This window comes from Solanum stenotomum, chromosome 5, assembly GCF_019186545.1.
Source record: "Solanum stenotomum isolate F172 chromosome 5, ASM1918654v1, whole genome shotgun sequence".
In the NCBI taxonomy this organism is placed as follows: Eukaryota; Viridiplantae; Streptophyta; class Magnoliopsida; order Solanales; family Solanaceae; genus Solanum; species Solanum stenotomum.
In genome coordinates this window covers 4013001-4040418 of record NC_064286.1, presented here as the reverse complement: position 1 = coordinate 4040418, position 27418 = coordinate 4013001, and the positions used below count along the sequence as shown (strand labels likewise).

Sequence of the window (27418 nt, the reverse complement as noted above, 5' to 3'; positions counted from 1 at the left end):
TAGGTCATTTATAACACATTTTAGTTAATGCAGTTAGTTAAAAGTTAGTTAGTCAGAATTAGTTAGAAAGTTTGTTAGTTTGTTACTAGTCTAAAATGTGTGTATATAATGATCAATTGTACAGTTTCAGTTCCTTTAATTCACATTCAATGGAATATAATTTTCATGCAACTCTTCTAGATTCTTCTTCTTCTCTCTTGTGAGATCAAGCTTCATCAATGGAGGAACTCAATTGATTAGCAGCAACTTGTGCTGATTTTCTCATGGTATCAGAGCTTTGGACATAGATCCTGCTCCTTTTTCCGCATCCACATCTGTGAGTTTTGTTTTTTTTCCGAAGAAGTTGTATTGTGAATTCTACTGCCGAGCTCATCTTCTGAACTTTGAGTTTCCAGCTGTTAGTGATCAAACTGACATTGTTCCCTTTTTCCTGTTCTCGTTTTCATTTTTTTTCAGTCCTGTTGTTGCTCAAATTGTATTTGTTCCTTATTCCTGTTTTGAACCCTATCGCGATTTCACCATGGATGAAAATCAAATTGATCCAATTTCGACTGGTTCTACATCCACTGCTAGGATGGATATTGTTGTCAGTCCCTTCTATTTGCATCCTTCTGAGAATGCAAGTTCGTCCCTATTGCCTGGAGTTTTCGATGGCACTGGTTATAGATCTTGGAGAAGAGCTGTTCTTAGAGCTTTATCTGTTAAGAGTAAAACAGGCTTTATCAATGGAAAAATAGTAAGGCCCAATCTAGATGATCCTAGTTTCCAACAGTGGGAGAGGTGTGGTGACATGGTAACCTCTTGGATTTTGAATTCCCTGTCACCTGATCTAAGAGATAGTCTGCAGTATATTAACAATGCACAAGAATTATGGGCTGAATTGGAGGAAAGATATGACCAGACAAATGGCTGTAAGTTGTATCAGCTACAGAAAGAAATCAATGATCTTGTTTAAGGAACTTTGGATGTCACTCGGTATTATACGAAGATGAAAAAGCTCTGGGAAGAAATGACCACAATTGATGTGAGTTCTCAGTGCAGTTGTGTGTGCACTTGTGGGGGTAAAGCAAGATTGGTCAAGGCTGAGCAGGATAGAAGACTCATACATTTCCTAATGGGGTTAAATGAGATGTATACTACCATCAGAGGCAACATTCTCATGATGACTACCTGACCTAGCATGGCTCAAGCTTTTGCCATATTATCCCAAGAAGAAAAACAGAGAGAAGTAAAGCCTCACAACCACACTGCTTTGGATTCCACTTCCCTAAATGCTTTTGCTTTATCTCACAACATTGCAGGAATGAAAGGTCTCAGAACCAACTATAGTTCTTCTAAGGGACTTACAGGGAACTCTGGAAATTTGAATAACACCAACATGTCTAGAGGGAACTCTAGTACTAGCAGGTCTACTTTGTTTTGTGATTTCTGCAGGAGATTAGGACACACCAGCGAAAGATGTTACAAGCTTTATGGGTACCCACCCAACTCTAAATTCTCTAAAGGAAAGGGTTCCAACTCTGCAGTGGCAAATATGTGTAGTAGTGAGAATGATGGAAACCACTGTGATGAAGATTCTGAGTTAAGGAAGCAGGTGCCATTAAACCTGTCCAAAGATCAGTATGAACAACTATTGAACCTCTTGGGATCTCTACAAGCTGGACATGGAACTTCCAACTCGAAAAATGTGTTCAGTGGAGCTGTGAACCTGGCAGGTATAATTGCTTGCTATTCTTCCATTACTGAGATTGGTGACCTTTCTTGTAGATATGCTAAATTAACTGTTGGTTCTTGGATCATAAACTCCGGAGCATCACATCATATGACATATAACAAAGCCATTCTCACAAATATTAGACCACTACCATATCCTTTTCTCATCTCCCTACCTAATGGTTACAAAGTTAAAGTGACTGAAATTGGTGATGTATGTTTAAATCAAGTTTTAACATTGCAGAAAATTTTATTTGTGCCTACTTTCAAATTCAATCTCATATTAGTTCATTGTCTAGCATTACAACTTAAAAATGTAATCAGTTTTAATAGTGTTTCTTGTTTGTTGCAGGGCCCTTATCTGAAGAGCTCTCTGGAACTTGGTATAGCAAAGAATGGCCTCTATTTCTTGTGTACACAATGCCACAACTGTGGTTCTTCTTCTGATGGCCCTCCTGTCACTGCAAATCATTTTACTTCCTTAGCTAAATATGCTAACAGTCTAGTTCAAAACATTCATTACTCTACTGTAAAAGGTTTTTCTCATATGAATAAAGAGGGTTATTCTGATTTTAATTCTGCTTCCCACTCCACTACCAAGTGTTCTTCTTTTGCAGTTAATTCTGATAGCACTTATACTAATGATCTCTTGTGGCATGCTAGACTAGCCTATGTACCTTTTGAAAAAATGAAGGGCATCTCTACTATTCCTTGTCATTTCTCTACCAAACAACCTTTCACTTATACCATATGCCCTATGGCTAGGCAGACAAGAATGTCATTCCCAGAAAGCACAACCACCACCACCAGGCCTTTTGAGTTGCTTCACATTGACCTATGGGGACCCTACCACATTCCCACTCATGATGGTTTTCACTACTTTCTAACCTTAGTAGATGATCATACTAGATCAACCTGGACACAATTGCTTAGATGTAAGAGCAATGCTTTGCAAACACTTAAGGCTTTTGTTTCCCTTGTTGAGAACTAATTTCAGACTAAGCTGAAGACTATCAGGTCTGATAATGGTCTGGAATTCACCTCAAATGAAGCCACACATTTTTTCCAAGAAAAATGGTATAATCCATCAAAAATCTTGTCCCTATACACCTCAACAAAATGGTGTAGTTGAAAGGAAACACAAGTATCTCCTTGAAATTGCAAGGGCACTCCTATTTCAGTCTAAATTGCCCATGAGATATTGGGGAGAGTGTGTCTTAACAGCCACATATCTTATTAACAGATTACCTTCCAAGATCCTACAAAACAAATCCCCTTATGAAATGTTATATCAAACAGCGCCTACATATTCTCACCTTAGGAGTTTTGGATGTTTATGTTTTCCCACTACCCTAAAAACCCATAGAGATAAGTTTGAACCAAGGGCAACACCACACATTTTTGTTGGATACCCCTTCAACACAAAATGTTACAAGGTTTTGGATTTAGCTACAAAAAGAGTTCATGTGTGCAGAGATGTTTCTTTTCATGAGTCTATCTACCCTTTTGTAATTGCCCCTGATGTAACGATTCAAAAAAATGATAGAGTGAAACTAGAGCCTCACATGTGAGTTTGGAGTCGAGAACTTAATGAAATGATTATATTTGAATTTGACCCAAAAAGTTCTTAAAAATGTGCTTCGGAAGTTACCGGAAACTTGTTTAGCTGTATATAAAAAGATCCGTTTCGTTTTTCGAAAATCCGACTTCATATTCTTGTTTAGGGGGTCAAATTGAGTGGGAAATGGGTCTAACCCAAATTTTAGAGCAACCGTATCAAAATCCGAAATTTCCAAGTGAAGCCTTTTTCGAGGGTCTACTTTGGAGGGTCATATCTCCTAGCACACAAATTATTTGGGTGGCCAATAATATATCCATGGAAAGCCCTTTGAGTTAGCTACCTAACTCACTTCGTTTCACCTCATTCGGAGTTCGGACGAAGAAGTTATGCCCATTTTCGTAAAATCTGTCCGGCAGAAAAAGGCAAATTCCAGTAGCTGATTTTACTGTTCATTTACTGTTCACCCGCCTGAAATTTTTTCTAAGTGTTGGACCATTTTTTTCAAAGGACTTATATTATTTCCTATATACCATTAGTTCATTCCCATCCCTAAAAACATTTCCCTCTCTACAATCCTCCATTTAAGAAGAAGAAGAAGTGGGAGCTAGGGCTTTGGATTCAAGGCTTTCTTCATCAAATTTCGTGGGAGATCATAGCAAAGGTATGGTGGTCTTGATCCTTGTCTAATTTTCCATTCAAGGAGCCAAATCCAAAGTTATTTCAAAGTATGAAAAATCTAGGTTTTCACTCAATCTCATGGGTTCTTCCACCAAATGGTTTTAAAAGGTTTCTAATGGCACTTTATGGTTATATTGTTGTTGTATTGACGATTTAAGATGAAAATACTCCATGAACCCATGATTTCTCTCTATTCCTAGTTTATGCCTTTATGAAGTGGGTTGCTAGATAATGAATGTATATGAATCAAACTTGTTTAAAGGTCTTTAGATTGTTGAAGTATGTCATTACCCATGCTTATTTTATGGTGTATTGTTGGTGTATTGGTATGTGAGGCTTATGGCCTTAAAGGCATAGTATGAGAAATTGGAGTGTTATCATGACATTATACGAATGAGAATTCAATGAAGATAATGTGATCATGTTATGAATGTAAAGGTGTTGTTGTAGGTTGTTCACTGGTTTGGTTGCATAATTACTACCCTATTTTCCATGCTCTTTGATTCCATTACATGCCTTCAAGGTGTTTGACAAAATGTCCAACTATGGAGAATTGATGAATCGATGCTTTAAAGTTTGAGTTATGAGATGTATGGAAATCCAGAGATGTGTTGATGACACTCATGAATGTTGATGATATAATATGAAGGATTCTTCAATATAAAGTATACCTTGAATTGGTAGGGCTTATGCATCATTTTCTTGTATAAATGATTATATTGTTGATTGTTGAATCCTTGGATCGGTAGGCTTATGGCACCCTTCCACACATGCTTATAATGAACCTTGGATCGGTAGGCTAATGGCACCCTTCCATTAATGATAAGTAATGAACCTTGGATTCGGTAGGCCTATGGCACCTTTCCATAAAGGTTAATGATGAGACTTGAATCGGTAGGCCCATGGCACCCTTTCAAGAGGAGTTAATGAGCTTTCCTAAATGTACCTTGAATCGGTAGGCTTATGGCACCCTTTCATGTGTTAAATAATGTACCTTGAATCGGTAGGCTTATGGCACCCTTTCATGTGTGATGATGTCAAAGTAATGAACTATTCTATGGGAATGTAGGCTAAGCACCGAGCGGATTTGGTTAGATGGAAACTCCCCCGACAGTTAGGCATGAGTTTCAATGATCGTCTACCTTATCCCATAAACTATGTGCCCGCATAGGAAGCTAGTGGATCCATTAAGCTATATATACCGGTCTTCCTTAGGCAAGTAGACCACCTCTTTTCGGTGTGGGGACTCATGACACCGGATTCCATGACAAGCTCTCATGGTCTATGTCGGTTAAACGCTTACTTCCCATCATGTGAGATTTCATTATGGTTTCTTGACAGGTTCTACAAAGTGTAGGTAGTAGTATGGGATGCTACCTATACATTGCACGAGTAGGCTTGGAGAGGGTCATAGTGAGTTTCTCTAAATCCTAATGACTGTGACATGAATGTACCCTAAATGAGGTTATTAAAGAATGTTGGCTCTTAAATGCTTAATATGTTATGCATGTTATACTTGGGTTATATTACGAGTTATTTTCCCTTGTCATGTCTTAATTAATGATATACCTCTTATGTATGAATATTGTGCAAAGGTGAAAGAAAGGAATGATAAGTTACTTTAAGTGACCTAAATGTGGTGCCTTAGTATGGATGGTGGTATGGGACGTCATCCATACATTGCACGAGGTATAGCATAAGGGTTTCTTGAGGTGAAGGTCCAAGGTAAAGGTTTTCATGTTGATATTGTTTAAAGGTGATATTATGACTTACTTGATGTTATGCTTGTCTTGTATGTCTTTTATGCTATTGTTCATGATATTTCAAAAAGGTGGCATAATGCATGGTTTCTAACTAAAATGTCCCTTTTTAAGCATGTTTTGCATGGTCATCATACTTAGTACATTTTGTGTACTAACCCATATTCTTCATATTTTTACTATAAGTGTAGGTTCCGGCAAGTGATCCCTCCTAGCTAGTTTGAAGTGTTGGATTGCTTTCCTCCAAGACTTGGTATGTCCTCATGGATTCGAGGACAAGACTTTTAAGTTCTTTTGTTCATGTAATAGACTTCTTTTGATTGTAAAGGGCCGTGTCCCTACTTATGTTTTGCGACTGTGTCTAAGATGGCCATGTGAGACTTAGACTTCCGCTGTGTGTTTTTAAAGTTGTTTTAAGAAGTTTAAATGTGTGGATGTAAATAAGTTTTTTTTTTATTCCGCACTATTTTCATTATTAAATGCAATGAATGACTATGTGGCTTGTATAAGACCCCTTCGGGGTCGAGTACGCCTTGTTACGACTTGGGGGTGCTCCCGGGTCGTGACACCTGATAATTCTACTTTTGCTTCTGTTTTAAAGTGCATTGTTCATCATCCTAAAACTTTATCTTGCATCCCTGGTACAACTAGCATTTTCTCTAATGATGACTTCTTAAACATTAACATACCACATGCAGTCACTACAAATGAAGTAACAACAGTAGATACAACATCACATGAACTCCCTAATGCAGTCCTTGATATCCAAATATCTATCAATATAAATGAACATACACCAGGCACTACCATTCCTAATACACCAGTTCCACCCTGTGATGCTCCACCTGCTCTTCGCAGAACAACCAGATCACTCCATACCCCCCACTTCCTCAAAGAATACAAATACACTTTACCTAAATTACATTTATCAACACAACCTGATTCTCACCATTCTCTTACATCCTTCCTGACTAACCATGACAGTATTTGTTTTACCACCTTGTGTTCTGATAGCCAGCAGTTAGTTGAAAACATCTCTCATGATTGTGAACCTTCCTCATATGAAGAAGCAATTTTGTATCCTGCCTTGCAAATGGCTATGAAACAGGAATTTGAAGCTCTTTATGCAATAATACTTGGGAATTAGTACATCTGCCTAAGGATAAGAAGGCCATTGGTTGTAAGTAGGTATATAAAATCAAGCACAAGGCTGACGGTAGTGTAGAAATAAGGCAAGACTGGTAGTTAAGGGGTACACTCAACAGGCTGGTGTAGATTACAATGAAACCTTTTCTCCTGTAGTAAAGATGACTACTGTTAGGAGTTTGATTTCACTGGCTGTTAAAAAGGGATGGGGTCTGTATCAGCTAGATGTCAACAATGCCTTCCTCCATGGTGATTTGAATGAGGAAGTCTACATGACATTACCACCAAGTCTTGCAATGGATTGCCCAAACATGGTGTGCAAATTGAAAAAGATCCTTATATGGTTTAAAACAGGCTAGTAGGCAGTGGTATGATAAGTTGGCCAGCAGTCTTTGTTCTAGGGGGTACATACATTCACATAGTGATTACTCACTGTTTCATAGAAAGAAAGGCAGTTCTTTGGTTTTTGTTGCTGTCTATGTTTGATGATGTGATTCTAATTGGGACTGATCTGGCGGAGAGTAACTCTCTAAAGTCTTCCCTGAATGATCAGTTTAAAATAAAGGATTTAGGTAGACTTCATTACTTCCTGGGCTTGGAAATATTGTACAGACATAATGGGGTTCTCATCTCACAAAGAAAATTCACCACTGATCTTTTGAAGGAATTTGATTCTCTGAACTGCAAAATTGTTGCTTCACCACTTGACTACACTGAAAAATTGAAGGCCTCTGATGGGCAGCTACTATCTGATCCTACTTATTACAGAAAGTTAGTAAGCAAACTTAACTTTCTAACACATATTAGGATGGATATAGCATACAGTGTGCAACACCTAAGTTAGTTTATGCAAACACCTAGGGAACCACACTTAAAGGCAGCTTATCATGTCCTCAGATATCTGAGACAAGATCCTACAATGGGAATATTCATTTTAAATAAACCTGATCTTACTGTCAGGGCATATTGCGACTCAGATTGGGGTGTTTGTTTTGATTCAAGAAAGTCAGTCAGTGGGTATCTAGTCCTCATGGGTGATAGTCCTATCAGCTGGAAGTCCAAGAAGCAGGCTACAATATCTTTGTCCTCTGCTGAAGCAGAATATGGAGCTATAAGACAGGTAGTAGGGGAGCTAGTTTGGTTTGAAAGATTGATGAATGAGTTGTCTGTACAATGCCTCTTACCTATACAAGTTTTCTGTGATAGTCAAGCTACAGTACACATTGCCAAGAACCCAATATTCCATGAAAGGACAAAACACATAGAAATAGACTGCCATTTTGTTAGAGATAAACTTCAGCAAGGCTTGATCACTCTCCACCACATTTCCACTGATTCACAACTGGCAGATATCCTCACAAAGGCTCTTACTGGAGTAAAACATGCTACATTATTGAACAAGTTATCTGTAAATACACTTACTTCCAACTTGAGAGGGGGTGTTGAGAATATAGGTCATTTATAACACATTTTAGTCAATGCAGTTAGTTAAAAGTTAGTTAGTCAGAATTAGTTAGAAAGTTTGTTAATTTGTTACTAGTCTAAAATGTGTGTATATAATGATCAATCGTACAGTTTCAGTTCCTTTAATTCACATTCAATGGAATATAATTTTCATGCANTAATTATATGAAAAATAAATAAAATTTCACATTTACTATATATACCTTATTTGTTGAAGGGGGGTTTATTTATGTATCTATAATAAAATATGCATCCATACAATATGGTTGGATTTATTTATTTAGATCAAATCTCAGTTGACATGCATGGCTACGTGGAATATTAATTACTATATGGTTGTGGAGTCCTGTCATTAGGTAATTTACAAAATTATAATAATTTACTCATGAGACGACAATATTATTAGGACATGTTAGGTAGCCAATAATATTTCAAATTTCAATGATCATCTTTAAAAAATTATACACATGTTTTTCATTTTGCAAAATGAAAATAAAAACAAAAGGATAATTAGAGAAAAATCAAACCAAGATTCATATATCCAAATCGTGTATAGGATTATAAAATCAGCAACACACTATTTACTTCAAGATAAATTTTAAGTGACATTTTTCTTAATCAATATTATATATATGTTATTAATGGGCGCTATACCAACTATTGTAATCAGACAACACTATAAAATTATCATTAAAGTCACCACCATCAATCACCTCTTACCTCTCAGCACCAATCGCCACTATACAATTACCATTACCAATAGTTAACAATGCATTATATATCACCCACAACCAATCATCACTAGCCATGTGTATCACCATCAATATTAAATTCAAAATCTTAACATCATTTAAATAAAATTTTCTAACTTATTTAATGGATAATATTTAATAAAGTAATAGTTTTGATTACTTTAAATTTATACCTTATGAACTTTAATTAAGTAAATATAATTTATAAATATTAGGATATCGAGAAAACAAATTATTCTTAATTATCCAGTTTTAAGCAGAGACTATATATTAATTATTGTGGACGGAGGGAGTACTAACTTAAAGGGTAAAATTGAAAGAATATTTTAAANAAGTGATCCAACAATATGTACAAGGAAAATGCTGGATAATGAATATTCAAAAAAAATAATATTAATAATTGATGTATATAATTTTGTAGGTGATAATGGCTGACCATGAAAACACAAAAACATGAGCTTTCAAATTTAGACCATTTAGTTTATGGTGCCCATTTCTATCACCAAAATTAAAGCCACCTCCAACTTGGAAAAAAAGAAAAAAAAAAAAGCACCAAAAGGTAAACTAGACCATACATCTTTTGTTCTTTTTCATAAATAATAAAGATGTCTTATCTAGCACACCAAAATTTTTGAAAATTCGAATTTTAGATATGAAAAATTATTTGGTATGAAGCATTTTTTTTTTAATGGGACCTTACGCAGTACGAATCTAAAATAATCGAACTTCAACATGCAGTGACGGATCCAGGAGTTTAAGGTTATGGATGCTCGAAGAAGAGTTGGCCTTTAAAAATTAAAAATACCATAGTGGGAATATCGAACTTGGCCACAACAGATGCAATATACAACTTTGAGCACCCCATAAACAACCACTACGGTACTAAGGAACTACTTGTTGCTTGGGTGCTCATTGTTTAACTATATATATATATATATATAATTCGATACGAGATTAATGAGAGTTCGAGCACCTGGAACCTTCAATGTGGGTTCACCCCTGCCAATATGAATAGCGGATATCGAATGAAAAACAAAAAGAAATATTTTATTTGTGTCGAATGTTTATATTAGATTATGTAAGTTTATTATAAGTGACTTAATGAGATGATAATACATATTTAAGTAATTATGATTACATGTTAAAGAGGGTTATAACCTTATTTTACCCTTTTATTGTTCTGACATAAATATTAAATACGAATAAATTCTCACTTAATTTTGTGTGCATTTTCATCAAATTTATTTAATACAACTCCCTCCTACATCATATAATATTATTCCCTCCATTTATTTTTATAGTACATACAAATGTACAATTATCTCCTTACTCCTACATTATATAATATTATTTTCTCAATTATAGTTTATGCCTTTATGGAGATGGAATACCTAAATAAAATCTCTAAATGTAAAATTTTATGATTTTTTCTATTTAGACGTTGTCATTTAAATAGTAGCCATTGTTTAAAGTCTGCACGAATAATTAAGACAAACTTGGTCCTCCGTTTCTCCTCCACTACTAAATTGTTTTGGATCTAACAACAAATAAATTCCAAACTAAATAGTAAAACTCATCATTAATTTTATTTAACAATGAATTAGCGATAGATTTCTGTTAGCTACGAGCGAAATAGTGTCAGATTAGCGACAAAATTTGTAGTTAATTTCAATTTTTTTAGTAGTCTCGTCCTTTAAAAATTTACTCTGTATTGATTAACAAAAACTTGAATATATGTTTTGGTTATTTGTATTTTAAATTGAGGTTTGATAGATGAAACGAAGATAAAAATGTCTATAGTTTAGGATTGGCAAGTCAAAGTTCATATAATAATGTTGAAGTTTGAGATTGACAAGGCAAATTTTTTTAAAAGAAAATTATGAAGTTTGGGACTGCTAAGCCTAATAACAGACACTCGTTGTGTTTGAAGTTGATTTCAAAGTGACTAAACATGTAAATTTCCACACACTGCGGTTATGACTTAAATGATGATCTCAAAATTTGGCTATTTATGCATTTGCCCTCCTCTAAACTTGGCCTGAATTATTAGTTGCACACTTTAAGTCTTTGTAGTCTTAAGCCTCATTTGATTGCATTTAATAAAAGTTCAAATCTTAATTATTAAGGTGTAATTTATTAAGTGTGTTTTTTCAAGGCTTGTATCTTAATAATTCACATCTTAATCATCAAATGCATTTGATTCTTTCTTTTCTTGTACAGTAAAACCTCGTTATGGTTGGACTTCAGTCATTTTTGGTTTAAAATTATATCCATATGATCAAAGTTCATTTAAAAATAACTAATAATTAACTTCAATCATATATATCTGGACTTTATATACATATAATCTCCTGAATTAAGTATGCGTGCAAAAATCGATTAAGTCACTCGAAAATAATACTATCAACTAATTAAATCACAATTGTGGTCCTAAGAGTTTATGTTATGCATGTAATGAAGATAAAAGTGTTTAAAATTTCAGATTATCAAGTTAAAATTCAAATAAAAATGTACGAATTCGTTTGAGATTTTCAAGCCAAACTTTAATAGAAGTTACGAAGTTTGAGACTGCTAAGCCTAACATCAAATACTCATTGTGTTTGAAGTTAATTTCGAAGTGATTAAACATGTAAGTTTTCACATATGCCCAACTAAAATTCATATAAAATGAATAATTAACTTTAATGGTAATATGATTTGGTCAGTTACTTTGCATGATCTAACAGCCCACTTCTAAAAGCAATAAATAAACTTAGGAATATAAAGATATCCACATAATATAATTTTTTTGGCGCAAACTTAAATTAATCAAATTCTAAAATAAATGTCTAACCATGAATAAAAAATCAAAAGAAATTAGTGCCTAGTGTTTTATTTTACTTTNTTTATTATTTGTTTTAATTGAAAGAATACAATTGTTAAATAGCAGAAAGGAGAAATTTAGGGGGAAAAATAATTTTAAAAAGGAACAATCCCTTAAAAGTTTCATCAGTTACAAAAATCAAAACTGAATACTTTATCGGCGATCCCATTGTTGATCAATTTTCTCATCATCAATATTCAAGATTCAATTGAAAATACTCAATCTCTGATCAATTTATTTTGATTAAAATCTATTTTTTTTTGTTTGGTAAGATAGATTTGAACGAAATAAGACAAAAAAATTGTTGACAAGCAGCTTTGGAGATGGATTTTTCTGCTGGAAGTTCGATAAAATTGGTGGAAATACAAATTGGACCATGTATTAGTTAATTGCTTCATCCTTAATCTGTTTCTAATTGATTATAATTTTGAAATAAATTTTTATACATAATTGTAAATTGTATCTATTTTCATTGTAAATTGTATGCATTATGAACAACGTATGAATAATTAGTTTTGGTGGATTCGTTGATTTTTTTTTTCTTGTTGAATACAAAAATAATAATGGATTGTTTGAAGACATGTTTTTTTCACTGGCTGTTTGTTTTTAATTTTTCGAATCAAATCGTATCCTACGAAAAACAAATTGGAGCAGGTACAATTTTTTACGACAATTGTACTGTATTTTCGTTTATTTATTTGTTATTTGTTATTTGTTTTCTGTTTATTGAACTACATTGTATCTTAGAAACCACATCATATAAATACAAATTTATACCATAATGTAACTTATAATCCACACCAGACAGATACAATAATTATTATGATATAATGAATACACCAAATATGCTATATTGATTTAAAATGAATACAAATGTATAAAGTTAATATGTATCTTAACTTGACTGGATACAAACAACACTCTTGCAATGTCCATAACTAGAAAATGATACACATTGCATAATGAATACAAACACATGTAAATACAGTAACTTGTAAAGCTCATAACACAATTACAACAAATATGCCATAATGAATACAAAACAATCAAATAATAAGGAGTGAATACAATATGAAATATCAACACTATTTGTTTTAAAGGACTACAAATGTATAAGTTAATATGTATCTTTACTTAATTGGATACAAACAACACTCTTACAATGTTCATAACTAGAAAATGATATACAGAGCATAGTGAATACAAAAACCTATAAGTACAGTAACTTATAAAATCACACAATACAAATACAACAAATATACCATGATGAATACAAAATCATCCAATAAGAATTCATTAATACAATGAAATAGCATCACTATCTAAAGTATAAAAATATCCTTAATCTAGTGAATACACACCAATGTACATACCTAGAAAAGGGTGATTCCAAATATGTGGTATTTTATCAAAACTAACAAAATATCCACAACAATATTTTGATCGTCTCTCTTCCATCATTTTAGCAGCGGATCCTACATTATCCGCTATTTCTTGAGTAATACGCAGATTAAATGATGGAAAATCTCTAGAAAATTGTTGGTTAAGTTGGATACCTCTAGTAATTCTCTTAAATTTTGCCACTGGAGAGTGATTTGAAGTTTATCAAACCCTAAACGTGATTTCAACTACAGAGAACAATTTTGAACGATTTTAAAAAAAAATCATAAAACAAATCTTATATGCATATCTTAATCAAAGGGATTGTGTGAATATCTTTATAAAATATATTTTCCAATTTCTGAAAGAAAAAAACAAACAAACAAGAAGGAACAGAGAGAGACGGGTTTTGAAATAGAGAAGAATTGGAAGATGAAAATATGAGAGAGAGAAAATATTCACTTTTTTTAAACATATGAGAGAATTAATTGAAAAATGTGTAATTAAGGTGAAATAAAATAGGAAGTAAATTAGGATACACAATCTTTTCTAAAATAATGATATTTTGACATTTTTACTAATATTTATAAAGTATAGAGGTTTTTACTAATTAAGTTAGATTTTTTGACTAGTTTGCTAATTTTCCCAATAAACTTGGGAATATAAAGATATCCACATAATATAATTTTTTTGGCACAAACTTAAATTAATCAAATTCTAAAATAAATGTCTAACCGTGAATAAAAAATCAAAAGAAATTAGTGCCTAGTGTTTTATTTTACTTTTTTTGTTGCTTTTTTTTTCTTTTGTCCAAATTTATTTGTTTTGATTCTTCAAAATTTCAATTTGTAGTGTAGTAAAATAATACAATAACAAAAACCATAACAATACAATAATAGCTAGTTTAAAACAATTAAAACATGATTAAAGAAATTTAGAGAAAGTAAAACTTCTAATATGATTTACAACTATAAATAATGTAATGATATAAAAATTATTATGAAATGCAAATCAACTCTAACATCTTAATTAACTTTCAAATAACCAAAGGGCCACAATCTCTTAAAATATATTATTTATCATAATATACAACTTATCTCCCTAAAATAAAATAATCAACAAACTTTATTATTANTACAACTATAAATAATGTAATGATATAAAAATTATTATGAAATGCAAATCAACTCTAACATCTTAATTAACTTTCAAATAACCAAAGGGCCACAATCTTAAAATATATTATTTATCATAATATACAACTTATCTCCCTGAAATAAAATAATCAACAAACTTTATTATTATTATATAAAAGAAACACCACTCCATCATAAACAAAAAAAAATTATTTTCAAATAGCAAAATAATAATGTCACTCCCCGAGCCTACACCCTGGACGTGGCCGGCACTCGAAGACCATTGTTGGCCCCCAAGCGAACCCTTGGCCTGGCTTACTTAACTCAACGGAAGACAATATTCATATCTATAATGATGAATGAAACTTAACTGAACTAAATAATAAGATAACTGAGAATGTTAAAGATTAAACATTCAACTTGGCCAAAAGTGGCAACCCAAGTCTTGACAATAAGAGTTGATAATGAAAAGACTCAAAGGACTAACATCTGACTGTCTATGAAGCCTCTAATAACAACTGAGATTGATGTTGGGACAGACCCCACAACATCCTAATAAACTAAACTAGAAAGCAATGAAATAGATCCTCCGGAAAGCAAGGAGGCTCACCAATAGACTCTGAACTGCTCATTGAATCAACGATGCGTCGGAATACCGATCCTAATTACCTATGTCTGCATCATAAGACGATGCAGGCCAACTAGCATCAGTACATTGAGTGTACGAGTATGCGAGTTGGAATGCTAAAACAACAAAGGCTAGAAAGAATCTGAAAAAAACTGAAGAACTTACCTGGCTCAACTCAACTCAATCTGACTGAACTTATTTCAATATAAAGCAATTTAAAACAAGTGCAATATAAAGAAAAGTTGTTTAAAAACATTATATTAACTATGTGTGTATGCAAAGATACAAATGATTCTGAGATGTATGTAAAAATATAATAAACTGATGTATATAAAAAAACAATAATTTATGTAGGAGTTTCTCTAACCGACAACCATCACATAAGAGCTATAATGATAATACATCAATCTACCTTACACTGTCAGCGCATCCTATACCCGGCCAAAGGTATAGAACCTGAACTGCCTAATGGATCCACTAGTCTATTGCGAAAAGGATTCATCTAAAAAGTATGACCATTTTCTACCCATGGTGGCTACATGGTTCTATGGTGACGTGAGTTATCTAAACTCATGCTCGTCCCCAATTCGGTGCTCAATACTACTCCCAAAATATACTAGCTCTTATGTTTTAAAAACATATTTCTTCTGTGATTTGAGATTAGTGCTCAAAAACTTAGCTCAAAGGCTATCTTGGAAATCAAAGTTTCCCCTCTTGCTTCATTTAGAAAGCGATTTCTTTTTCTGAAAACTAGCCCGAAGGCTTTTTGGAAATCTCAGTTTTCGTTCTTATTTAAACGTGAAAACATTTTAAATCTCTTTGGGAATACTTAGTCCCCATATACTTTTGAAGAAATGAACTTCAAGTTTACTCTTTGCTTAACTTAAAACTTGAGCCTTAAAACGAAGGTAAAACGTTTGTTAAAGACTCTTGAAAATTTTAACAAACTTTGCTTTGACTTGTTTCTTAACTTCTAGACTTTGACTCTAAGCTTCTATGACTTTGATCTTAACTTTCCTCGAATTGGATTATGGATTCAAGGTTCATGATCTCATGTTTATGGATGATTTCATGATGTTTAGATGTACCTTAGAATGTTAGAATCAACTAGGAAACATAGGCACATCACTGAGGAACTAGTACGAAAAGGTGGGGGAAGAATGGGGAGAACTGGCGTCCCTGACGCTCTGAGAGGCGCGGGGCGCCAGCCCTTAAACTTCAGAGGACCAGCTGGGGCGCGCTGGTTGGCGCGACGCCCCACCCCTTCCCTAGATTTTTGACGATTTTTCTTCTTTGTTTTTCAACTTTAAACCTCAATGGTTCTTTCCCCCAAACACTTAGAATCACTTATACCTCCATTATACATCAGATTCTACTCGAAAAACTCAACTAAAACATGAATCAATTTAAAGAAAACTCCAACAACTCAACCCACAAGAATTCAAACAAATATCATCAAGAACTCAAGGAATTTACTTTCAAATCAAACATATTTCGCTGAATTGAATCATGATTGGAGCGTGGGCGAAGTAACCTAACGCTATGTGATATCACATACCTTGTAGGGATCACCCTTGACGAATTCCACAAGTTAAACTTCGACAATCTTGGCGGTTCTTGATTTCTCTTTTCCTTTCTCCTCTTTTCTCTTTTCTCCAACCCCTAGCGTGAAATTCTAATTTTTCTAAACTGACCAAAAACTGGTTTTACCCCAATAAATCTCCTAAAAATGAATTAGAATAATTAGGTAAGGAAAAGACTAAATCGCCCTTCAAAAATCTGGATTAGACTTTCCTAACTCCAACAGCCCAACTTCCAAAGGGCATAACTTACTCATACAAACTCGGAATCGCGCAAACTCAGCAGCGTTGGAAAGATCATTCCAAGAGCTTTCCAACCATATCTGGAAGTACACCTAAATTCTCCTGAGCTAGGAGTTATGTCCGTTTGAAGTTGACCAAAAACTCACTTTTTTCTAACTTGACAAAATTTCCAGTTTCCAAAAATGACTATTTCAACTTCTTAGCTTCTTCCTAGTTAATTCAAATTGCGAGATGTTACTTAAATATAATAATTTTGAGATATACAACAAAAACATGAAAAAACTATTAATGACTTGTTGAATTACTTTCAATCTTCTTATTTCTATAGATGAAAAAACTATTATATAAGATATGTTAGAAGAGCTAGCCCTTGGGCATTAGACGTGTTAAACACATACAGTCGACCGCTTAAAGTGTAAGCCTCACATAATTAAATGTAAAAAAAGTAGGCAGCTTACGCATTCAATAGGAATTGAACATGCAAACTAGGAATAACATTCGCGACCCAAATTGCACAGGTCAGTTCCACTAGGTTATCTCTCTTCTTTGATTAAGGTGGTTCAAAGTTAGTATATATACAAAAAGTATTAAAAATCTACCTTATATATACATTATATTTTTTTATCAAGGGAGTTCGGGTGAACCCCTGACACCCACATATGTCCGCCCCTGAGTTTATACTATAGTGATGGAGTAGTGATAAATGATAGTCGCTATTAATAATTGTGGTGGATAATAGTGATATAGCTAATGGTGAAAATGAACGATGAAGGTGGTTGACCAAGTATATATAGTAATGGTTGATGATTGTTATGGCAGTGGTGATGGTTGTTAATGGATCACCAGCAGTGATGCCAACTGACTATGGTAACTGCCAGGTGGAGCTAGATAGAGCTAGCCAAGAAAATTTATCGACGAAAAATTACATTATTTATACATGATTAAAATTGGGAAAATAATATTGTATAATAAGGTAACTATTTCACCTACTCATGAAATTCTGATGTTTCCTAAGGGTAAAATCATAAAAATAATATTAAAGCCGTACTATTAGATATAGGTGTGGTTTCATTTATTTATTTATGAATTAAGATTTTTAAAAAATATACCTAAAATTCATTTATTTTTTGAGTTTATATTTATTTATTGTTATATTTATGTTTCTTTGGGTTAAAACACGCTTCGATGTTTAGTTGTCTTATTACATGCGACTGTTATCAATTGAGAACGAAAATTAGGTTAATTTAGCATTGAAATGTATTTTAATACAAAGAAAGTAATAGTTTATAAATAGGTAAATAGAATAATAAATAATTGTTTGGCAGGTATACTAAAAATAGATGTCCAAGATTAATTGTCAATTTAAACAATCAAAAAATAATTAGTCACTTTTTTCCAATTCTGCCCTTAATGATAGTGTAGTTCAATTGAAAAGTTATGCGGACTTTTGATATTCTTGGTATTGTAGGATTGTATTAGTCAAATTACACCTTGCATTAAATTTTCCTTGAGGGATGTGCATGACCTTACCCTGACAAACAATTGTGGACGGAAGGAGTATTGGAATTAGTTATTATAATTAATATTTAGTTATTTTTGACAATAATTAATAAGGGTAAAAATAGAAAATTATGTTCAATTTATGTCCTAACCTACTTTTCTTAAAGGTTGTAAAACACCTCAAAGCTTAAGTTAATATGGAATGGAGGGAGTATGTATTATCATCTCATTAAGTCACTTAAAATAAACTTACATAATCTAATATAAACATTCGACACAGATAAAATATTTCTTTTTGTTTTTCATTCGATATCCGCTATTCATATTGGCAGGGGTGAACCCACGTTGAAGGTTCCAGGTGCTCAAGCACTCATTAATCTCGTATCGAAATATATATATATATAGTTAAACAATGAGCACCCAAGCAACAAGTAGTTCCTTGGTACCGTAGTGGTTGTTTATGGGGTGCTCAAAGTTGTACATTGCATCTGTTGTGGCCAGGTTCAATATTCCCACTATGGTATTTTTAATTTTTAAAGGCCAACTCTTCTTCGAGCACCCACAACCTTAAACTCATGGATCCGTCACTGCATATTGAATTCAATTATTTCAGATTCGCACCGCGTAAAGTTCCATTAAAAAAAAAATGCTTCATACCAAATATTTTTTCATACCTAAAATTCGAATCCGAAATTTTTGGTATGCTAGATAAGACATCTTTATTATTTATGAAAAAGAACAAAAGATGTATGGTCTAATTTACCTTTGGTGCCTTTTTTTTTCTTTTTTTCCAAGTTGGAGGTGGCTTTAATTTTGGTGATAGAAATGGGCACCATAAACTAAATGGTCTAAATTTGAAAGCTCATGTTTTTGTGTTTTCATGGTCAGCCATTATCACCTACAAAATTATATACATCAATTATTAATATTATTTTTTTTGAATATTCATTATCCAGCATTTTCCTTGTACATATTGTTGGATCACTTTTTTATTTTTTTATATCTTTTTTAAAAAAATAATTTAAGAACAAACGCAAAAAATTATGAACTTGCACTTGTTCAAACCCTAGACTTTACCAATCTTGAACTTGCAAGATCGAGGCTTTTTCATCTTTTTGCTGCCAAGAATTCAAAGGGGTTTCTGATAATTGAATCTTTGAGGTGGGTTTTGATTTTCTCCCAAAAAATTTACGTGCTTTATGTGATTTTGTTTGTTTAATTTATCTGAAAATTAAGATTTTGGAATGCTGGATTTTGATATTGTGGCGTAGTTTAAAGATCATATGGGTTCAGTTTGATTTATTTCAATTAACGGTTTTTTTCTTTCTATTTTTGGCTGTGATTTGGATTTATGGTATGTGACAGCCTTTTGTAGAAATGTAGGGTAAGACGGTGTATAATAGACCCTTGTGGTCCGGTCCTTCCCTGGACGTGTGCATAACGGGAGCTTTAGTGTACTGGGCCTGTCCTTTTTGAAAGATTAGGATATGTTGGGCTAGGATTTTATGTTTGAGCTAGTTGTATGTGAAGTCGTAGTGTTTGTTTTATTGGAATGAATTATGCTGAAAAAGGAAAGAATGAATATTAGAGGGTTCATATAGAGCGACTGTGCTAGTTTGGGACTGAGGTATTCTTTTTGTTGCTGTTGTTATTTGTAACTTGTACTGTTTGATGTTTTTGCAGGTAATTAAGAACTACCTGATTAAGGGGTTGAGGTGGCATTGGAAAAGACGCTGAAGAATATTAGTAAAAATGATTTCGAGATCGTATACCAACCTTTTGGATTTGGCATCTGGGAATTTTCCGACAATGGGAAGAGATAGGGACCGGAGGCGGATGCCACGGGTGATGACACTACCTGGGAGTATATGTGAGATGGATGATGACCAGGCTCATAGTGTTTCATCTGAGAATCCGTCTTCGCTGGCTGGTGATCGGATGATTGTGGTGGCAAATCTGTTGCCCCTGAAAGCAAAAAGGAGACCAGACAATAAAGGCTGGAGCTTTAATTGGAATGAGGACTCGTTACTTTTGAGACTTAGGGATGGTTTACCTGAAGACATGGAAGTGATATATGTTGGGTCGTTATGTGTTGATATTGATCCGATTGAACAGGATGATGTGTCTAGTTATCTGTTGGAGAAGTTTAGATGTGTTCCTGCATTTCTTCCGCCAAATATTGTGGAAAAATATTATGAGGGGTTCTGTAAGAGGCATTTGTGGCCACTTTTTCATTACATGTTGCCATTTTCACCTGATCATGGAGGCCGGTTTGATCGCTCTATGTGGGAAGCATATGTGTCTGCCAACAAGCTGTTTTCACAGAAAGTAGTTGAGGTTCTTAATCCCGAGGATGACTTTGTTTGGATCCATGATTATCATTTGATGGTGTTGCCTACATTCTTAAGGAGGCGGTTCAATCGTTTGAGGATGGGGTTTTTCCTTCACAGTCCGTTTCCTTCATCTGAGATTTACAGGACTCTTCCTGTTAGAGAGGAAATACTCAAGGCTTTGCTCTGTGCTGACATTGTTGGATTCCACACTTTCGACTATGCACGACACTTCCTCTCTTGTTGCAGTCGGATGTTAGGTTTAGAGTATCAGTCTAAAAGAGGTTATATAGGGTTAGAATACTATGGTAGGACAGTAGGCATCAAGATTATGCCTGTTGGAATACATATGGGTCACATTGAGAACATGAAGAGACTTGCAGCTAAAGAGTCAAAGCTTAAGGAGCTAAAGCAGCAATTTGAAGGAAAAACCGTGTTGCTTGGTTTCGACGACCTCGATATTTTCAAAGGTATTAATTTAAAGCTTCTAGCAATGGAACACATGCTCGGACAGCACCCCAAGTGGCAAGGGCAAGCTGTGCTGGTTCAGATCGCAAATCCTACAAGGGGTAAAGGAGTAGATTTAAAGGAAATACAGGCGGAGATACTGGAAAGCTGTAAGAGAATCAATAAGCAATTCGGCCAGCCTGGATATGAACCTATAGTTTATATTGATAGGCCTATATCAAGCAGTGAACGCATGGCTTATTACAGTATTGCAGAATGTGTTGTTGTCACAGCTGTGAGGGACGGGATGAACCTAACTCCTTATGAGTACATTGCTTGTCGACAGGGCATGTCTGGTTCAGAAGCTGATTCAGATGTGGATGGACCTAAGAAGAGCATGTTAGTTGTATCTGAATTCATTGGGTGTTCACCTTCACTTAGTGGGGCAATCCGCATCAACCCATGGAATGTTGAAGCAACTGCTGAGGCAATGAATGAGGCTATATCTATGGCTGAACCAGAGAAGCAGCTACGACATGAAAAGCATTATCGTTATGTTAGCACCCATGATGTTGGTTATTGGGCAAGAAGCTTCTTGCAGGATATGGAGAGGACCTGTATAGATCACTTCAGAAAAAGATGCTATGGCATTGGTTTGGGCTTTGGATTTAGAGTTGTGGCCCTAGATCCGAACTTTAGAAAGCTTTCTATTGATGATATTGAGTCAGCTTATATTAAGTCTAAGAGCAGGGCCATATTCTTGGACTATGACGGAACTATGATGCCTCAGAACTCTATCATCAAGTCTCCAAGTGCTGAAGTTATCTCAATCCTGAATAGAATTTGTGCTGATCAAAACAATGCCGTCTTTATTGTTAGTGGAAGGGGGAGGGACAGCCTGGACAAATGGTTTTCTCCTTGTAGGAAGTTGGGTCTTGCAGCAGAACATGGATACTTCTTGAGGTGTGCTTTTATTCTCTTTCCCTTTACAATATACGTTCTATCAATGACATCTGCATGCATGCTGGTCGTTTGACTGCAAACTGTTTCGATCACATTATTTTACATAGTATGGATCACCATTTTGTTTGAGGCTGTTTGCTATAGAATGGTTTCTGTTCCCCACGATTGGTTTCATTTTCATTTTTCTGGCTTTTCAAGTAAACAGCATATAAGGTATAATGACAAAAGAGTAAACTTGCTATGAAGAAAATGTGAGATAATTGGGTACTCCTCATCCAATTAATGGTACATACTTTCTTGACACACTTCTAAGGGTGAAAAACTTTGGTACAGGCTATGGCTGACATGTTTCAAAAAATTCAAAACTATAATACTAGTCTTTTCTTCTACTTTTACTAATATAATATGAATACATAGGCAGCCAAGGGTGTGGCTCAGTGGTCAATGAAGTGGGTTGAGAACCATGACGTGTCGGGTTAAAATCCCAGTAGAGTGTGCCAAAATACTAGGTGATCTTTCCCCATCTGTCCAAGCCTTAGTGAACAGAGTTATCCGGTACTTTGCGGGTGAGAGGTAGCAAGTACCCGTGAAACTAGTCGGGTGTGCACAAGTTGACCCGGACCCCATGGTTGTAAAATAAATAAGTACACACGTTAATTAATTTATTATCGTGCCTGCTCAAACAATGCCACATAAAGTGGGATAAAGTAATGATAGTGATTTTGAGTCTCACTTTACTAACACAATCGGAAGTATTGCCTTATCAAAATAGATTATCTGAAGCTATACTGGTTGTTCATCATATCCTACTTGTAATTGGACATGATCCAATTGGCTTATCGCGATCGCAAGCTTGGTTTGATGAAACTGAGGGCGTGTTTGGAAAGCCAACTTTGAATTGGATTTGTTTGTAATTGAGTCTGGTCCAGACACCATCGTTATTTAAAAAAAAGTATAATGTAGTTATGGTGAAGCTAGTTTGATTGGGAGAACATCATATTGTAAAGGAAATTTATGGGTGAAGGTGCATAGAATGATATTGTCTTTGAACATCCTAAAAGAGAAACTTAAACTGGGAAGAGAGAATATTTAAGAACTCGAAAATGCTAGCTTCAGTTTGTTCCAGATGATTATGTTCTCCCCGTAAATGTCTCCCCTACCTCACCTGCTCTTGCTCTCTACTGTGAGTTTCATCTTCTCCACCCCAACTTCTTGCTTGCTTCATGTGTTGCTTTTCTCTCAAAACTACAATGATTCTACATGTAACATTATTTATTCTTTCTCTTGAGGAGCCTTCTTTGCTGCTCTTTCCTTCTCTTGATACCGGTAAGCACGTCCACGTTGATCCACCCATATTCAGTCTTACCTGTGGCACTTTTTTTCTCATCCATGTATTACTACAAATGCTGAGTATTCACAATTCAAGTCTACTGTTTGATTATTTTTTTTTTGGTGATATTGTTATTCGTGCATTGGCTACTCATGTTGAGCAATATTGACAATTCAGGTTCTATACTATTTTTTGACAAGTACAAGTTGATATTTTATCTACTTTTGTCTTTTTATTTGCTCTGAAAACAATGAGATTTCTTTCTCCATAATTTCCTTCCAATAGCAGTGGGGGTGAGGGATTTATAACATGAATTAGTAGAGAAAAAAACATCTGTCTGGAGGGTCCAAACACTGTAATCTCCCAACACTGTTGTATTCTGCCTTGAGCTATAGGTGCCTCTGGATTCTGTGCGGTGCTAGAATTGTCAGGAAACAATTTTGAGAGGAGAGTGACCCAGCCACAGATCATGTCAAAATAAGATTCAGGTTCTCATACCAATATATAATTGATGACTTCCTTAGGTATTTTAGTGCTTTATGTTTCTCGTCTGAAATATAACATGCTTTTCCACAACTAATGGGGGAAGACTATACGACGGGACCGTCAAGGTCTTGAGACCTGGTAGCATATATAGCTAAGACATTCGTATATTCAGTGTCTTAATAATTAGGAATCAGCCCAACCGTCAAAATGTAGTTGGCAAAAGGTTCAATCTGAAGAGGTCCAGTTGATGTTCTGTGTAACTTCTTTTTAACGTCTAGGTTTTGCACCTTCTATTCTCATTATGTTATCTTTTTGTGATCTGCATTTGATAGTTTGAAATGTTTTTCGAAAGAAGTATTTGGAATTGATATTTTTATTTCTTTTGATCGCATAAGCATTTAAAATTATTGTTGACATACTTTGCTTTCTTTTGCTGTAATTTGGTAAGCAGACCACATGAATTCGCATGAGCTCAAACTTGTTTGCTTACCCTACGCCAAGTTTGAGCGTTTGAGTTAGGGGATTTTTGGTCCAACTGTAGTGAAGTACCTATAGGATTTGGTTTGCATGGCTCATGGGCCACCTCTTTGTATTGGGGGTGCTCAGTTGGGGGTTTGCTGCCCCAAAGGTCACCTTTTGGCTCCTTGGAGTTCGCTGATGTTTTAATTTTTTGATGCCACAGATGGTCGCAAGATCAGGAATGGGAAACATGCAGTCAGAACTCTGATTTTGGTTGGATGCATCTTGCTGAACCAGTAATGCAGTCCTATACAGATTCTACAGATGGCTCTAGCATTGAAAAAAAGGAAAGCGCTATAGTGTGGCAGTACCGTGATGCAGATCCTGGCTTTGGGTTTTCTCAGGCAAAGGAGATGCTTGATCATCTAGAGAGTGTTTTAGCAAATGAACCTGTTGCTGTGAAAAGTGGGCAGTTCATTGTGGAAGTCAAACCTCAGGCATGTATACTTACCCCAGTTATCACATTGGTTGTTTCACTCTTATCTGTTGTTATAATTCTGGATTTTCTTTCATCAAATGGGTAAGTGGCATCGAAAGCCTAGCATGTTCATGACATCTTTCTTCAGATGATAACACACCTATTTTCTAATAATTTCATGTCAATCTTAGATTGAAAACTGGAGTTGCATTCTTTGCATCTGAGAATGATATGAAGCAGCAGCCTTTGGCAATGAATGATATGGCACAGCAGCAAGTCATTGATTTTCTGTACTATATCAATGTACATAGTGATGTATATATATTGGTTATGGTATGCCTGGCTAAGATGATAAGTAAATGACTGAACATCATTTCCATGTGATTATTTTAAATAGGCATAGAACATAAACAAAAAAATTTCGCCTCAGCTGGCGAGTAAGCACTCCAACTTTGAGAGAGCACATCTAGATACCTTAACTTGGTCTCATTGGCAACTAAACCCTTCAACTCGTCCCCACTGTGTCTCGTAGATACCCGATGCTGACGTGACACATAAATTTTGTAGGTGTCTAGATGATCATTTTGTAATTCTCACTGTCTAGAATTATCTTTGTGTTGTTGATGTTTGATTTATCCATCTTTGGTAGATCGCAGTCATTCAATTATTGTTCCTGACACATGGTTTGAGTAAAACCTTAATTTTCTCATTTTCCTTTCTAGGGGGTCAGCAAAGGTTTAGTAGCAGAAAAGATCTTCACATCCTTGGTAGAGAGAGGAAAGCTGGCAGATTTTGTGCTTTGCATTGGTGATGATCGATCTGATGAGGATATGTTTGAGATCATCGGTGATGCTTTATCCAGAAATATTCTTTCTTATGATACCAAAGTATTTGCCTGCACAGTGGGACAAAAACCAAGCAAGGCTAAATATTATTTGGACGACACTTCAGAGGTTAGATTTATGCTAGAGTCTCTTGCTGAAGCAACTATTACTCCATTTACTTCCGATGAAGAAGCTGAGGACTCGGCTTGAATTAGCTGATGGATGCCTTGGTTTGTTTGGTTTCCTTCCTACTGCATGTATATTCCAGGTTGGGCCAGTGACTTTCATCTCTTTGATAGTTAGTTTTAGGTTTTAAGAAAACGGAATTATATTCCGTTCAATCATTCTTTCCTTTTGACATTGATCCATTCTTTTACCCCTTCCTTGGAAGTACTTTGTGTGAGAAGTGGAGTACTGAAGTTGATTGCAGATTGTTTGTGCATCTTGGGAAAAAAATATCAAATCGTAGAGTCCCGGTGAAACATTTATGTAGAATTAGGAACCCCATTGAAGGAAGAAACCAAGACACAGATGTGAAAAACATGGTATTAACTATTTTACAAGATTGACGGTGGCAGTGAGTTTTGTAGAACTAAAAGTTTTGATCACTCTTCGAATAATAAAGTTCTCATTATTCTGGCAGCTAACATTATTACTGTGGACAAGGTTTTATGAAGGTTGTCTTGCGTCTGCATGATACATCGATGGTTAACTTTTCAAAAGTACCTTGGAGTTATACAGGAGTTCTGTCGATGGACATGGAACCGGTTTGTGGTAAATAAGCATCAACACATAGATCGAGGCAATGGCGTTTTGGCGATCTTATTGTACAGACTCTTTAGTGATGAAAATGGATGTTTTTATCACCATGTTTTTTTCTTTTGGTTCATTTGGAAAGCATCATGTTGATACAAGTAATGCAATAATATTTTGCTCTATAAATTGGTGTCTTTAGTTTTGTTATGATATTTTGCTCCATGGTATCTTTCTGTTTGTCTGTTCTATTTCCCTTTCCCATTTACATGTAAACCATATTCTGCTCCTGTTCTGTTTCAATTTGTTTGTTCTATTTTCCTTTTTCAGTAACTCTTTAATACTAACTTTACGCATGACATGTTTAAGACTATAAGATTAAAGGATATTTGCCATATGGTACATGCTATATATCTTTAGTTGAAGACCATAAGATTTAAAAGTTTTCTTTACTTTCTTGTATCAAGTTAAAATCAGATAAATAAATTGAAATAGAGTGGTATATATTTTGCAATGCTTTCTTTATAGATTCTCTATTCCAGTTTTAAGAAAAGAGCATGCAAGATAGAAGGAATAGAGGGAGGAGATACTTTTGTGGCTAAACCCCAAGGGTTTAGGGCTTGGCGGTCGGTCTAAGTCTTTTCTTAAGAAATTCCTCAACAAAAAAGTGGTATGTATGATTGGCATATACCTGAAAAATGGTTTTGAATGATATCATCAGTTGCCTGATAGATCTTGAGTAAATACTTTTGACAACAAGAGAAGATTCCTCCTCACTAGGGGTGGCTCATTATTTATCGAGTTTTGATCGTGCGTCACTAACCCTTCGAATTTTTGGTTGCCTGGTTACTAAGTAAGACAACCAAATGATGATGATTCTTTTTTACCGTCATAAGAAGCTTGGAAAAAACCTTTCTACTTTAACGAGGTAGGTATAAACTATA

At 34.7% G+C, this 27418-nt stretch overlaps 2 protein-coding genes across 6 annotated transcripts in view; both read left to right on the top strand.

Annotated features, from left to right (window-relative positions):
• LOC125866233 (cytochrome P450 CYP72A219-like) overlaps positions 1-27418 on the top strand; it is a 221818-nt gene that overhangs the window by 176579 nt on the left and 17821 nt on the right. The gene's annotated exons all lie outside the window — the stretch shown is intronic.
• On the top strand, positions 19274-26684 carry LOC125866226 (probable alpha,alpha-trehalose-phosphate synthase [UDP-forming] 7). Of its 5 annotated transcripts, XR_007446473.1 has the most exons (6): positions 19274-19565; positions 20088-22144; positions 24643-24916; positions 25620-25989; positions 26152-26266; positions 26365-26684. XR_007446473.1 is itself a non-coding variant. In XM_049546549.1 (4 exons), exons 2-4 carry the CDS (start codon positions 20157-20159, stop codon positions 25929-25931), a joined length of 2574 nt encoding a protein of 857 aa, XP_049402506.1. In that variant the 5' UTR covers positions 19275-19565; positions 20088-20156; the 3' UTR covers positions 25932-26684. The 5 variants fall into 5 exon arrangements, 1 of the variants encoding a protein (XP_049402506.1); XR_007446472.1 differs by having other exon boundaries at positions 26152-26684; XR_007446471.1 differs by having other exon boundaries at positions 19275-19565; positions 26113-26684.

Excerpts from the sequence above, each read along its gene's own strand:
- LOC125866226 (XM_049546549.1), top strand. The coding sequence starts at position 20,157 with ATGATTTCGAGATCGTATACCAACCTTTTGGATTTGGCATCTGGGAAT. Across the intron at positions 22,145-24,642 it reads GAACATGGATACTTCTTGAG|ATGGTCGCAAGATCAGGAAT; the intron begins GTGTGCTTTTAT and ends TTGATGCCACAG. Across the intron at positions 24,917-25,619 it reads TTGTGGAAGTCAAACCTCAG|GGGGTCAGCAAAGGTTTAGT; the intron begins GCATGTATACTT and ends TTTCCTTTCTAG.